This window comes from Hylaeus volcanicus, chromosome 4 (assembly GCF_026283585.1).
Source record: "Hylaeus volcanicus isolate JK05 chromosome 4, UHH_iyHylVolc1.0_haploid, whole genome shotgun sequence".
Classification (NCBI taxonomy): Eukaryota; Metazoa; Arthropoda; class Insecta; order Hymenoptera; family Colletidae; genus Hylaeus; species Hylaeus volcanicus.
In genome coordinates, this window is record NC_071979.1 from 28,840,217 (window position 1) to 28,856,615 (window position 16,399).

The following is a 16,399-nucleotide window of genomic DNA, read 5'->3' on the forward strand; positions in this document are numbered from 1 at the left end:
AGAGTAAAATCGCTGCTATACAAATTAAATTTTGAGTAATTCACACTCGGTACTAAGTTGAAATCTGTCAATGTTCATTTTTCTTGAAATTTTACATATATAAAAAAGAAGGGAATGAAGCGAAGTATAGAAGACAAGGAGTATCGAAAAGCAAAGAGAAGAACAGAATATGTACACACAATTATCTCTGGCATCGCCGCGCAATAAAGAGCGTTTATTGACACAGTTGTGGAACGAGATGTTTATCGTATGCTAGATTTCGTGTCGCGGATCGACGTTGACCGTGTTATGCAATTTCATAACCAGAGTGTCAAGGACAACCGGCAGTAGACGAAACATTTCTCCAAGGCGCGACGACCTCCTTCCGCGGAACACAAACCGCGCTCTATTTCACGAACGACTTAACATTCGACAAAAAAAAAAAAAAAGCAGAAACCTTGATCGCTCGATATTTACGAAAATCGAGAGTGTTACGCACATGTACGTACCGATGCAACACGTTCCGTGTGGATGGAAATGACCGATAAGAATCGAACATTGCACCGTTAGGTATTCGTGATTTGCTTGGGTCGCGATGCTCGTTAAAATATTTTTTGCGCTTTCGACGCTTTGTAAAATTCCGCTTAGGTGAGTCGTACTCGTAAAGAAATCGTTTAGTTACACAGTAGATGAAACAATCGCGTATAAGAGACTACGTGAAGATTTAAAAACGGCCATTCGATCGTTCGTGGTAGGTTCGGTGTTAAACACGGGAGAGCAATTGCATAGCAACTTTGTGGCGCCGAAAACCACATATTCCCGACGAAGAGCCACAGAAATACCGCACACGTATACCTGTTACAAACACTCGCGAATATAATGGATAGTTGTATTCCTTACATAACGAATCACTATTTATTCAAACGTAGCTGAATAAAAGAGTATATACTCGATACGACTTTAACGCACTTCTACGTAAAACATATTTAAATAAAAGTTCCATCTAAATAAAATATATCCATGAAATTTGATTCGCGAATAAAGATCTATTCGGACGAACCGTTTTTCGTCACCGAGATAAAATTCTGCTCGACTCTGTTAGCGATACATCATTAGACTTTTAACCTTATCAGCCGCGTTATACGCAAGCACCAATGATGAATTATGCAAACATTTATCGTTCCTCGATACGCACATTGACACTCGCGGGCCAACATCGAGCGTGCTACTTTCCCGTCTTCCTTCCCCAATCGATAACAAAACACACTTCGCCGACATATTCTACGTTACAGCAACTCTCCAACGATTCACTCTCGTGACAACCGGTGTCGTCGATCGACGAAGACGTCAACCAGCTCGAAAAACGTTTCGCAACAGAATTACGACGCCGCTTATCGGCCGGCAATCGAACACCGGTTTAATGTTTAATCGTTCACCAGTCTCCATTTGCCTGACGATCAAAGCCACGATATTTCGCACAGTGGAACATGCTTCCAATGAACGAACACCTGGTCTAGCGACGAGAAAACATGCCGTCGCATGTATTTCACATCGTCGAGCATGTTTCTCATCCGACGGTCCATGTGCGACGGCACGTGAATCGAAGTCGAAACACACCCCTGTGCGTGGAACGATCGAACGAGCTCGAGTAACACTCTAGAAAGAATTCTCCTTCCTTCGAAGGAGATTTGAAAGCAGAAGAAACGTAACGACCACGTCAACCCTTTACAGCACGGTTATCAAGAGAAATATCCGTTACGAGGTTAGATTCGATGACCACTTTAACGATTTATACCTCACCAGCACCACCAACGCAAGAGCGCCACATTTTCGTGTGTTGTCGATCACTCTCGTTTTTATCGACCCTCTCTGTACAAGTTTAAAAATCATTCGAATTCGTGTGCCACGAACAATTAACGGAATTCCTGTCGGTAAGTGGAAGCAGTGTCTTCCGTTCATTGAGCTCTATCCTAATCCTCTATCCTAGGATAGAGCTCAATGCTTTCCGTTACACGACGCGCCTCACCTCCTGCGTGACCATGTCACTCGAGGATAACGTCGTTTTCATCGCCCTCCCTTCGTTGTTGCACCCCGAGTCGCGGTCCTCTGGAAGCTTCGTGTTTAACGTTTCTTTTTTTTTTTTTTTTTTTTTTTCGTGCACCGGGTACCCAACGAGAAAGGCGTGCGATGCGGCACGATTTCGTGGAATCACCAACCGGGAGATCCGGTTTCCTCTTCGAAACGATTCGTAAACGCAAAGCGGTGTTAGCACGCGCGCGTGACAGTCACTACGTTCGCGTTCGAGCAGCCACGTACGATTCACCGTTCCACGAACGTATCGCACGAGTTTTATATTGCAACTGATGGCAGCGAGGCGCCTGTTCCACGCGCGTACCTACGCTTCCATGGACGAACGTGTCGGCGAACGGGTGGGGCGGAAAAGAGGCCATGAAGGAGACGATCGGCCCAATGACGGAACCATAACGAAGCATCCCCCTACCTATCCAGGCAAATTCTTTCTTCCGCGATATTTTCCTGACCTATCTTCTTCCCAGGACAGTAAACGATGGAATTAACCGGAAAGACGATCGTTATAAGCCATAACGAATGACTAGCGAAAATTCTATGCACAGAGGACACTTTCAACCTGTTATCTGATCGGATTGTTATCGGTGATTTTATTGTTCGTTCGTTTGATTGGCGCGAAATTCTACCTCAATGGGAAGCAACATATGTGGCTGGTAATGGAGCGTGTAAGAAATTGTGAAAGAGAATCGAAGGTCGATGATAATTCGACGTGCGCGCGGATAATAAACGAAGGCTAAATGAGTTTGTGTAAGAAACTCTGATGTTTCGTATTTTGTTTTGTGAAAGGAAGTGGTCGTCAACCGGTAGAATATAATTCATGAAAGTATTATTAAAGCGTGAATCATTTATAATTATTACGTCCTGGGAATTAAGAGCGAAAGGTGGTTCCTTTTATTAAGAAAATTAAATGGTATTCCAAAGTGATATTCGTCGATGATAAAGAAAAAAGCGATACCGTATCTTAAATCAAGTAATGTTGCTAAATTATGCTATCTGATAAGACCGAAAGTGCTTTACAGAAATGTTTCGCCATCGAATTGTACATTTCAGAATTATTATAATCACGTATTATTAATCTTACTCGAAATTATATCGAGCTTTCTAAACTACTCTTTTCGTTCCATGTGAATTTTTTTTACAAATATACGCTACACTTTATTGTCAATTCAACGCATAGTTGAGCAAAAATCAAGACAAGGTAACGCGTTGCGAGAATCGAACGGTTCTTGCGTCGAAAGGTCCCGGGAGCGCGTCATCGCGCGCTACGGCACTGGATGCTGGGCGCGTTGGTGGGGGTGAAGATTCGAGCGGTGGGGGTAAGGGAGATAACTTCCCCACGCTCTCATACGCCGTTACGACCATTATCGGTGAATGTGCCGTCAGTGGTGGAGGCTCGTCCTCTCAAGGGCGAAAAGGTCACTCGATTCTTGGGCGACGAATTCGGTGGAAATGGTTGCATCACGCGACTCGTTTCCGTTACGGATTAGATATTTCCACAGTTTTATTCAGACAGCGTTATCGACCTTTCGTCATTGAAATACCCAGCATTAATCAAGTTTCGCGACAGTCGAAATTTAACGTCTCCTTATCATTTCTTTATTTTTTTTCTACTTCCTGACATGTCTTGTGCTGTTTGAAAATTTTCCAATTGCGAAACACACGTACGTTATCGTACCACTCGCTCTTCTTGTTTTTGCTCGGCCTAGATAATGGTACGTAGCTCAGCTTATTAATTTAATGGTGCCATAAAGCTATTATTAAAGCCATCGCGAACGTTCGGATAAATGGCAATTATTTATGGGTTAATGCAGCTAAATAGATTGTTTGCTGTGTCGCGAAATGTAACGAGCGCAGAAGGCCTCTCGTGGCTTATTGTCTTGCGTCGTCGAGGAATCGCCGAGACTCTTCGAAACGGAAATTGGTAAATGAGAAAAATCAGCACCTAGTTCGCCGATATACCAGACGTTATGTTAAGGCACAGAAATTTGGAATTGAAATTATAATATTTCTCTTATGATAAAATTATTTGCAGTCCTTTTATTGTTCCATGAATTAAGCATGGCAGTGAATACGTGGTCTATCAATGAAAGGAAACGTTAATGTAGTATAATATTATTCATCTGGAGATTGGTTCAATCACCTATGGTACAACAATCGATGTCGTGAAAGAAATGAAATGTAAATTAATTGGGTGGCTAGATTTATACAATTTTGTATAATAATCAGCGATGCTGGACTACATTTATAATAATACATTTATAATAATTATACATTTACATGTATAGTAAACGTGTGTATCCATAGCAATGACTGTAATTAAGTATCGACACATTGCTTTACCATAGAAGAGTATTAAGGGTAAAGGGGGACGCGAAAATTTGCGATAGTAATTTTAACGTTTCAGTCGTTAGGTTCGTCAATATTTGCACCGAATTAACGTATCACCGTTTAGCATCGATCGACTCGAATAGAATATCCCGTGTAAGTGGTCTTCTATTATCTATTCATGGTTTCAATGCAAACCAGTGTCTTCGCGCCACGGGTTCCATTTATCGTCTAGGGATTATCGTTTCCACGAGACACGCGATATATTTCCGTCTATTATGTCCTTCGTCGAATGGAATACTGTTCTCCTGTTGCTGGTATTTCAATGAGTGGTAAACACGAGGATACAGATTTAAAAAAAAAGAGAGAGAATGTAACATACAGAGTGCCTAACTCCAAATGGCCTAATTTCCCTTTGTAATGCAAACCAATACAATCCCAATTGTAATGCAAAGTAGAAATTTCTGATGCGATAGAATTCTTGATTTTGATGTTAAGGTATTCCGTACTATTACCGAGAAATCGTTTACCTGTTGCCGAACACACCGTACATCGTCAGCGATTCGCGATCGATCACAAGTATCCGATAGACGGTCGATTGCAACAGTCGTGGGTGTAGTAGAAAATCATACAGGCGACGAAACTTACGCACGGAGAAATTCCTACGAGTCACGATTATTAGCGAGTTTCTTCATGGAACTGAACGCGCGATACGGAGGCGAGCGTTAATTGCTGCGCCATGAGGACTTCACCTTGAGGACATTCTGAAAACGCTTTGCAACTAATTGCAATGGAGAAGCTGCCAATTTATACTATTACACTCTCCTTGTAAAATTCCACCGATTTCCAGATATTCTCAAAGGTGAACACCGGTAAATTTCCTTAGCCATAAAAGGATCGTCCATCCTTTCATCCCCGAATCGCCCACTCGAAACAAAACACAAATAGAATCCCCTGAAAATAAAAGGGTCTCCTCGAGTTTCCCCTTCGTCGTGGATTCATTCAGCTCGACCCTCGTTCTTGAATCCATCCACCCACGGAGAAAATCACGCGCACGTTCGTCGTTATGTTCGACGACAATTGAGCAAATCCCGTCATGAAACGTATCGGTGCGTGAATATTTTTCGCGATCTGACGCGGTTGCGCAATGTTGATAAACAATCTGACCTCGCGAAAAGAAGCGAACGCATCGATATTGGGAAACGTTGCTAATCCATGTAGAGTCGAATTAATTAAAAAAGGAAATTCTAAAACCCTTATTGAAAAACGCTTTATTTAATCGCGACGCGGATTGGAAAATACAGAACTCTATTATTTGATTATCCAAACACTTTGGTGAGCTCTTATTATCGAACTCAGCTCACGTGTCGTTTATTAATTCGTGAACTCCAGTTACCCCGAGTCCCCAGTTATCCGAACTTGGTTTTCCTCCGACCGATAAATAAAGTTCCACCGTATTGCCAATTTCCTCGGCTGACGTTGCATCAGCGATCGAAACACGCAGGTTAAACGTACGCAACACCCGAGTAGAGCTCGTAAGGGATGACGCAACGGTCAGCTGCTTCCGACGAGGGAACGAAAGTCGCCGCGCGATTGGCCGACGCCGAGGGCTCGAACGGTCGATCCCTTTTTCTTGACGTCATCGTCATCTTCCTGGGAAACGGTTGCTTCGCACGAGCACGCGACTCTTTCAATGACGACCCCGACGCTGGCGCGAATCGGCAATCGCGAAAACACTCCTCGACGAGTTCTTTTATTTTTAGACGGGGGCGGCGCCAGAGTTGGAGTCGAAGATGGGTAAAATTCTCATCTGGAGAACAACGAATCTCGACCTATCGAATAACGCGCTATTTAGGATCTTCGGTTAAAATTTGAATCCATCGCCTTGTGTCAAAAGTAATAAAAATCCAACACACTTACATTCGCTCTTTTCTGTTCCATTTTCTTTTTAACCGTCGTGCATATGGCGATTAACAGTCGAAGGCGATAAGTCTTTAAATTGGCTTGTTTTGTTACATTGTTTAAAAAAAATTTGATTTCCCTTGCGCGATAAGAGGATTAATAAACACAAGTACTTTCGTCCGATATTTTTAATCTTACGATGCCGATGACGATAAGTTCGATACCGCAAAAATGATAAGATGCTATCGCTCCATTTCAGATAGGATTGTGCTTCTACTTTTATTTTAAATTAAAAGCTGCTACTTTTTATAATGGAAACGAATGATTCGAAATATCCCAAATTTATTCGGTACAGGTGTAGTGGACTTCGAGGAATTGGACGCGATGGTTTCGTGCCTTTCCGTTTCACAGAACGGATTTCGTCATGCTAAGCCAAAAGAATGCGATCGGTGAATGCTACGTGTATAGACTCACGCGACTCCCATCCTTCCTGTGCATACGTGCGCGCTCGTGTATTTAGGGAATCAAAGCGGGAGGCGTTTAAAGGGTTATTCATCTACGGTTCAACTCTCGAAAAGAATGCTCGAGTCGTGAATTTTTACAGCCAGTTTAATGTTTATTAGCCGTATAAATAGATACTTTCACTGGTACGTTTTCGACCAGTCTTTTAACTCTCTGCACTGCAATTTTAAAGATGAAAATTCTTCATAAAGATGATTATTATATCATTTTCACGAAGGAAATATTTTTGTAGCAATTTTAAAGGTTGTTTAATTTCGGTTTAATTTCGACCATGTTCGGTCGAAACATTTGCATAAAGAACATACTTCATACAGATTATTATTATACTATCTTCTTAACAAAATATTTCATTAGCAATTTAAAATATTATACATTATTAGATGTACATAAAGAAACATTTTCATAAAGAGAATAACATAAATACCATTACTACATTATTTTCATAAAGGAAATATTTCTCTATCTACATATTAAACAATCTTTGCTCGAGCACTTTCTTTATGAAAAAAAAATGAATATTCATCCAGTGACGAATGAAAAGTTTATCCGTTATCCGTTATACGAGATTCAGATCCAGATAAGAATTTCCTTCAAATCCGATTCGATGAGTTTAAGTTCAACAGAATGTTTACCGTGGCGTTAAACGATAACGAAAAATCGGTAACACTACAGCGGTCGAAATTGCACAGTAATATATATATCATGTTCGATCAGACATTCCACTATGATTCGATAACGGAAAATGATCGGTTTTTTCTATCGCTAACAAGTTACTGAATAGGTTGAAAGCTTTTTATTTGCGTACGCATTTCACTAATCCTTTATCTTTTTATCTCCCCATTCCACACCCCGGAGGTTACTCTTTTATTTTTATGTGAAATTTTCATTCTATCAGATTTGAAAAAAATGTTCACGAATCGTTCGTTAAATTTCTAGTCCTATTACGATGATCAAAATCGACCTGCACTGTTTCATAAATTTAAATACGATATACTCTACGCGTAAACGACAGTGTTAACCGAGCCCGAGTCACTGTTAAAAGGACTTCTTTGTCCCCGTCGCGTTTTACATTTGCACAATAATAAATAGCGTCGCGTCATCGACGAATTTTCAACGAGTTCCTTCTCGGACGACGTAAATTCGTCGAATAGCGCGTTTACTAACGAGAGACAGTTTGCGTGTTACGTACTGGATGTTCGGGATTCGTGAGATGAAATCTACGATAAGCCCTCGGGCAACCCTCTACACACACGTTGCTGAACATTGGATTCTCCTAAAACCAGAAGAACCTTCATCAGCGGTGTCAAGTACGTTTCCCAGCCAGTTCGCTCAATCTCAAGGAGACCGTTACGTGAGCTAGGACACGTAGAGATACACACAGATGCGAAACTGTTCGTTTCAGGGCCTCCGGTGAAATTCGTGCAGATCCTCGCCAACATTTCGCTCCGTTCGCGCCTCTATCGCCACTGTGCCCGTTTTTCTGACCAACGACGGAAGACGCGGTCGCTACGAAGAAGTCGTTGGGAATGATTATTTCTGAAACCTGGTGCCCCTAACAATTCTGGAATACTTTGTTTAATAACAAAAAGTTGTCCCGTTGTGCTACAGTCACGAATATCACGTCGAACATCTAAACGATTTCTCATCGACCAAAGCGTACTCCTCGATTAGAATGTTTTCAGATGATCGTAATCAAGAGCTCGTTTACAACTTTCTCAAATATTTACAAGGTGTTTCTGTAATAGATACGATCACGAGAAGATAGACCGGGTGTGTATCGACCCTCGGATCAGTTCCAGAGTTCGGAACAAAGTTCTCGAGTGTCTTTCCGAAAACTTTCCAGCTAGAAAAACACGAAAGTCACGAGGTGTTTTGACGCTAGTACTTATCTAAAATATTCCTGCGACGCATGTCATTATCGTTCGCTAAGAATAGTATAAATCCGATCGATATCGATATTTAATATCATCGCGTTATCAATGTTCAATTCTATCATTCTTTTTATAGTCAAAGCTATAAAGCTTATATCGAAGTCGAAATCTGTAATAATCGAATACAGTTCGGTTCTAGGATCGGACCAATAAATATTTGTGCAAAAACTAGACAAAATAATTCATTTAATCTACGTCTACGTGAAAACAGTTTCTTTTTTTCCTGTTACGTTTGAGAGAGGTGCGAGTTCGCCTCTAGTTAAGAAATGTCAACGCTCGGGGGGAATCAATTGATATGCATCAGTCCGTCAGACACGCTTAAGGGGGGTCAATTCGCCCCTCGTTTAGCGAAGTCAACGATCTGGGGAACCAATTGCACCTCATCAAACTCTCTCAACTCGGTGCAACGAATCACGTCGGTCGAAAGTCGCCCTCGATATGCACCCAAGCGCCATGCAATTGCCGATCACGTGACCGATCGTGATCGACACGCAGCATAAATAGCTGTACAATCAACCTTGTTTAACCCATCGATGCATCGAATCTAATTTTAATTCTGGAATAAGATGTTCGCTTACAAAACGGTCAAAAATGGTGGACATTCATTTTAAGAAAACTGCACCGACTCGAACGACTATAAGGCCAATTTTACTATCTATCGTAATAGAACGAAAAATATTTTCCTCTGACATTTTCTTCCAACTTCGATCCTAGCAGAGATACAGGAGGATCCTGTCTAAGAGGCGCGGGCTTGGAGTCGTGGCAATTGATGCTCGATTACCGTTACTTTTCTCATCTAGCTCCAGGTAAGCATTTCGAAGAAATAACGAAGATAGCCACGCGCCTCTTAGACAGGATTCACTGTATTTAGACGTTTGTTTGCAAGATAAATGGAGACTGAAACTTTCACTAGACCTGGGATGAGCAACTGGGGGGTCTTCGCGGGTCAAAACACGAGTTCCAGCTCCGAAGTCGTCGGCGAGCCACTACTACAGGCCGATCGATGTCACAACGTACAGTACTAGCATCACAGACACGCGATAGGAAGCGAAGGGAGACGAAATTCCAAGCTGATCGCACACACCTTGAATTTAATCATTCACAGTTTCGTTACCATAGAGAAAAATGAAATGAATTACATAATAGATTCATAAAACGTACGAAATTTCTGTGCACCGAGTATTCGAGTACTTAACTCTGCTCGAGTAGCACTCGATAGTTAATTTGAATACTCGAGGAATACGGGTAATCAGGATAAGAAGTTTCAGGCGTACACGAGACTGGAGGCACGTGACGCAACCGTCGTGTGACGCTGCGTCAGATCGGTAAGAGACGCGAGAGAACATTATGCGTGCAAAAATTGTAAACATGTACCTCGAGTCCATCTTTCTATCGGAACGCAAGCTGCAGGTCTCGTAAGCAGACGTATCTATTCGCGGCGAGTCATTTTTTTTCAGAACCACTCTTTTCTCAAATACAAGGTCCGGAGTACGAGGTCGTATCGGTACTCGATCTACTGCGCATTTAGGAGAAAAATCTACTTCGTTTTAACCGCGTCGTGTCAGTCGATGAAAATTACCAAAGTGAGATATTTGTAAACATTCGCAAATCGTAGATTAATTTTGGTAGTATCTTTAAGGTGATTTATTCGAGATTCTTTTGTACTTTTTCGGATCACCTTCCGTACTAGATCATTATACTAAGAAGGAAGTCACTGTTGAATTTTCGATTTTATTTTACTTTAAAAAGTAACGTTGTCTCTAAACCGGTACGCATTGCAGTACAGTTTTTCTTTTTTTTTTATTAATTTAAATATATACGTCAGCAACGTTCCTTGCAAAAAATGATTACGTCTGTAGCTCTTGTTGCAACTCGCATGTATATAGTAGTTCCGCGCGAAGAGTTCGCACCCGAGGTCAAGGTGGGTGTCATTCTTTCGTAAAGATCAGCACAGCCCTAAGGAAATTTTGTCCTAAACATTGTTAGACAGCAACCTATTTTCTACGTCGCGTCTGGTGGCTGAGGTGAGTCCTGCGACCCCACGACGTAGCATCTAAAAGCATTGGACAAAGGGCCCTTCACGGAACTTTATATTTCAAATTGGCTTTCGCTAATAAAGACAGTACATTATAGTATAAGAAAATTAGTTTCTTATGACTGGGACCTTCTTAACTTCCAAGTGCAATTTTTTTATTCACGACTATTGCATCGAACTACTATTATATTCTTTTTGCCAAGTACACTATCTATCGGCAAGACTTGTCGACGGACAATTTGATTACTATCGTTGTAACTCGTGTCGAGTTATCTTAAGACGGATCATCGATGCTTGTAGCTCCTGTAATGACCGTATTAGCCATTCCAATGTGAACTCTCGATAAACACTCGATCGTAAGTACAAGTACTTATTCTGGATAATAAAATAGCATCCACGATTGTAATTTCTAATAAGTAACAGTGACGTATCAACGTTCGCGTTAATGAGAAACGAACGCAGGTCTTCCTATCAATATCTGAATAACTTGCATAACTTTGCATAACTTCCATGCCTTGCTTTAGGATTTTGTTGACTCAACGGGCGCCAGAAAATTCTTGTTTGGGAAATGAAGCTCTTAAGTCGAGAAATAGTTTAGGGTAACTACTAGACTGGGGATTTTATGCACTTATTATATAAACTGATACAACGAACATATGCTAAATTTAATGGAGAGGTATGTGTACCTATGCAAAACGAAATTGCAAAATGAACGATACGATTATAATAATTGTAGAATGTATTCGACATACATTGTGTACATTTTACCTATGTTATATGTATTATTGCACATTATAAGTGCATAAAATCCGCAGTGTAGTAATCGCGACTTGTATTATCCAGGGTGTATCGAGTGACTTTGAACATACAAAGGTCAATTTTGTTTTTCCAAGCGGGACTGCATAGTTTGTTAATTAAAAAGATAGTCGCTTCAAGGTCCAGTTCGATTACATGCTACGAGAAGCAAGGTCACCAAAGGTCGAACCAACAAACGATATAATTTGTTGCAAATCCTTCCATAATTGAATTTTGATGAGTTAGTCTGTAAGACGTGACAAATAGAAGTAAAAATGTGTTGATAAACAAGCGAGACGTTCCCCAGGGTCGAAGGTTAAATTGCTTTCCAGTAGCAGCAACTATTATGCGCGACCTTTGGTCACCTCGAAGAACTTCTCATAGCAGGTTATCCAAGTCGTCTTTAAAGAGGTTGATATTTATATAAAAAAATATATATTCCACGCATCTTTGTATTTAAAAAAACAATCAGGTCAAATTAGGGTTTATAATAACTCAACTTTTATTTGAAAAGCGATGAAGTTAGGAGATACACCCAGTATATTAATATCGTTCGTGGCACGAAATTTTTCAAATTTTTCTGGTAACAAGGCATAAATTTTGCGAAGCTCCTCTCTTCCACTGGTGTTTTTTTTTTATTATGCCTTCGGTAATAAAGAAGACAAACGCATCAAAGACTGATATACCGAGTGAGTTACGAGACACGGAACACCTGAGTGTCTCCAACAGATTTGAGAATGCGACAAAAATATGTATTTGTAGTTTACGAGCCAAAGGACAAATGTGTGGAAGATAATATTTGTCATTTTTCGTAAAATATTTCCTATTTAATTTATAGCAAAAAAAAAAAAAAAAAAAATAGATATTAGTCACGAACGATACGTTGACATTCGAACGATCTTGGGCGAAGAAAATTTAAAGAATATTCTTTGACTTCCAAGACTTTCAAGACGTCCAAGTTGGTGATAAGTGAATTCGCGACTTAAAAAATGAAAAAAAAAAAAAAAAAAAAACTTTTGTCACGCGATCGAACCTCGGTGGAACTGTCGTAACAGTGGTCAGCGATTGTCGCATAATTTTGTTAGGAAGTTATTGCCCGTCCGTACGTGCACAGTTTTTATCTTCCGTCACGGGTAATTACCACGGAACGAGGAAGCCCAGTTTTAAGATAAACGCGAACGTCGCACGAATAAAATCTCTGCTCGGTTCTTTTGCTAATAATTACGAGAGCTAGAGGGCACGCGTTATCATTATTCGGCGCCTATCTAAGACCTAGCCCGTAATGAATACGTAAATCAAATAAAAACGACGACGATTCTTGCAACTTGACGAATTCTTTCGTTGAAAAGTCTTTGCTGTTCAATGACCCCGTCGAAATCATGCAACATGTCTATCGAAATACTTCTTTATCGAATGCATAATTTACAAGCTGCCCAAGGTGAACACGTTTGGCGCGTCACCCTGTATATGAGAATTAATCCCAGTTTCGAACGTCACGTGCCGGACTTATCTGCATACCGCGGTACGATTCCTGGGGCACGGGTCTAACGTTAAACAAATCGAACGGTCGTTCTATCTAATTGTAAGAGTTCCTCCGCTTCGTCTCCTAGGCAGAATCGAAATAACCAAGCTTATGGAGTCAATTCCCTATGATTTCTAATTTCTTAGCATTCGATTTTCTTAGGATTCTCTTAGCATCGCCTTAGCATTCTCGAAAACTCGAATTCTCGTGGTTAAAAAGGCTCGATGGAATATCGAGGGTTGCGCACATTTAACGAAATTAATTACTGAAATGATTTAATTGCCTTTTGGGGGACGACGGGCACGCACATTTCATCGTCATTGTGTTTCTTGCAACACGGTCTCCGAACGATCACCGTGACAGGCTAGAAAGAAATTTATTTTCCTCTCAACGTCACGCAGAAACTAAATCCGCGGAGTACTTTTGCGTATCGGCTATTCTTGGTCTCATAATTTACCAAATTTTCACCGGGAAGATATCCGTGCTCCATGGCTCCAAGAACGTCGGGTCAAATAATCGCGCGATCATCGCTGGCAGACATTTTGAGTGCAAACGTCATCTTTGGAAGAACCTGAAGTTCGTCGAAACTCTCCGCGTACAAAATTTGATCAAAGTATCGATAAAATGCTCTAATTAAAGCAAACGCTATAAAGAGCTTCAAACAAGATAAAAAGAATCGTCGGAGACTTAAAGAAACCTAATGAAAATATTAATTAATTTATAATATAATATATAATATATAATATATTATATACAATATATAATATTAATTAATTTAAGCTTGCGTTATAGTATCGATTCTTTTTTTTTAAATTATATCTACGGATCCCACTTGACAATGGAAGAAAATATTAATAGAAAAAGAATCGTAAATCGCGAACATACGATTAGTATTCTCGCAAAAGATTGCGCTCGCACAATCTCGTTTTTCGTTGATAGTCTCGAATCTTTAGATTACGATAATTAAACGCGGATAAGACCACGCTCGCTCCGATTATGTAAGCTAATAATCATCGAGGGACGTTTCGGCATATCTTATCCGAAACGATCGCGTCGCGATAATTAATGAAATATTCAACGTGGAATCGTTCGGACCTCGCGACGAAAATATGGTACGTTAACGTTCGGCAGCGGCGGCAACGTAATTGTTGTGACTCGTGTGCCAACGTAGTTTTGTTTAAATAGAGAGACGGAGATGAGCACGCGAAACTCAAGGTCCGTTCGCTTCCTCCTCTCGTAGAGTTGCTGGCAGCGATTCGAATTCCGACACTTAAACGAGGCGTCATTGTAAATAAATTGTAGTAACGATGCGATGCGCAACATAATCGCGTCAATAAAACAACGCGCAGAAACGCGACGGGCTTCCGTAATCACCGTCGCTAATAGAACCTAGATGATTCACTTATGTAAATGATAGGAAATTCAACAAGATGAAAGTAAATCGCGCAGGAAGTGACTGGACTCGGGCCGAGTCACTCGGCCATCCTCAAACTACGACGATCGCTCGACGTTAATTCGGAGTAATAAAGATTCGTACTTGGAAGAAGTTAAAATTTGCTATCCTTTAAAAACCTTTAAATTTCATATTGACTCGATTGTACTTTATATTTGTGTATTTAGGTATACATAGTCGCTTTTATCTAACCTCCACCTCCACAGGTCAGTTAAACTCTTGGACAAGGACGTGTTGCTTCCAAAACTCGCGAGCTAAAATATGTAAATGCATATAAACACTCTACGTCTCTTCAAGCTACTAAATCTCACTCCTACAAGAGAGACTCGATCGTCGAGGACATGTTGCTTCCAAAGCTCGCGGCTATTTACACACGTACATACGTCGCTCTATTGCCGACATCTAATTGTCAGCATCTATGTAGTTCCCCGTGTGCGAAATGTTACCTCGTCAGACGGCATCGAGCCGGCGAAGTCGTTGATGGATCTCAGCACGGGTGTACCGGAAGTGTCCGTCTTGCTGTAGCACTTGCAGATCCTGCTGAAGAGCGACCTGTTCTTAGTCTTCATCCCGAACCTTGACCCAGTGATCCCGTTCGACGTCTATCCCGCTAGCTCTCACCGTTGTACTGACGAACGCAAACCGATCGTTTCGCGACGTTCTCATTGACCTCTGGCTTATCAACGCGCAACATGAATCCAGATCGTGCCGCGCGAGAAGAAAAAGGACCCAGGCAAGCGTATCGCAACGGACCGTGTTCGAACCATGTTCCTTCGCTGGAATCCTTCCCCCTCCAACCCCTTATCAAACGATGTCCCATTGCGCCTGAGCGAAAGTTCCACGGTCAAGGCGCCCCATCGTGCGACCGCCTCATCCCTCTTTCCCCGAACACACCCCCAAAATCCAAGTTCAGCTTCGAATCTCTAGCTGCGTGGAATCGATAAACGAGGCTGGATTCTTCGCGTCGCGAGAGTAGGACGCTTGGGAGCCACTGTGTTTTTGGTATCCAGGTGTCTATTCGTCGAATCGTTTCTCATCGTATAAGTGAATACTTAAGGAAATGGAAAAACAAATTCCGTCTTCGGGTTGTCACTCCGTCTCTCAAGCTGTCCAACAGTCATACTTATCCCCACTGACGTTAATCTTTTTCGCTTTTACAGAGTCTAGGACAACCTGAAGGACAGCATCCCATTTGTGATTTATATCAATATTCTAAATATCTAAGATTCCAATATTTGATTAGACCTAGAGCTTTCTAGAGATCTATAAGGCGTTGAATGATCCGTCATTTTTCGATTGGACCACCTTTCGTCCATCCTATCTCTCAAGTTGTCCGTACTTATCACCATCGAGATTAAATATGTATATCTCTGTCGCTTGAACGGTACCCCATTTGCAATTTATATCAACGTTCTAATATACTTCAATATATCAGTTCGTGACGTTCGTGATTCGTATAATCATTCCATGCATTACACGGTCGTTTTACCGCACATGTTTCTGCGAAGCCTAACGCGCATTATCAAAGCGACACGCTTTAATTACACCGTTCTATCGATCCCTTTGTAGCGTTGCTCGATAGATATTTTATTACACTGTCGTTTGCTTTCTTCAGACCTTAGAGGATCAACATCGAGCGACGATAATGACAGTTAATTCCTCTTGTAAAATTAGACGCAACGTTTTATAGATATCATAAAGGCAGATCATATGCGTAGTTTTATCGGGGGGTCTTAAAGAGAGAGGGGAGTACACTCGCGAAAGAGGGCGCGGCGCGCACTGTTGTCGAGACGCGAAACTCGAGAAAACGGACATTCGGCCTAGTTAGGTAGCTTTCAGCTTGCGTA

The 16,399-nt window shown here is 41.2% G+C and overlaps 1 protein-coding gene across 3 annotated transcripts in view; it reads right to left on the reverse strand.

Annotated features, from left to right (window-relative positions):
• LOC128874831 (hexokinase type 2) overlaps positions 1-16,399 on the reverse strand; it is a 27,638-nt gene that overhangs the window by 9,440 nt on the left and 1,799 nt on the right. Inside the window, exon 1 of one of the 3 annotated variants that reach the window (XM_054119928.1) lies at positions 14,999-15,287. The exons of 1 other annotated variant lie outside the window; for it this stretch is intronic. In XM_054119928.1, the coding sequence (XP_053975903.1) occupies positions 14,999-15,121 (123 nt within the window). In that variant the 5' untranslated portion in view covers positions 15,122-15,287. Of the gene's footprint in view, positions 1-2,005; positions 2,551-14,998; positions 15,288-16,399 lie in introns of those variants that run through there. One more of the 3 variants, XM_054119930.1, reaches the window with a different exon arrangement.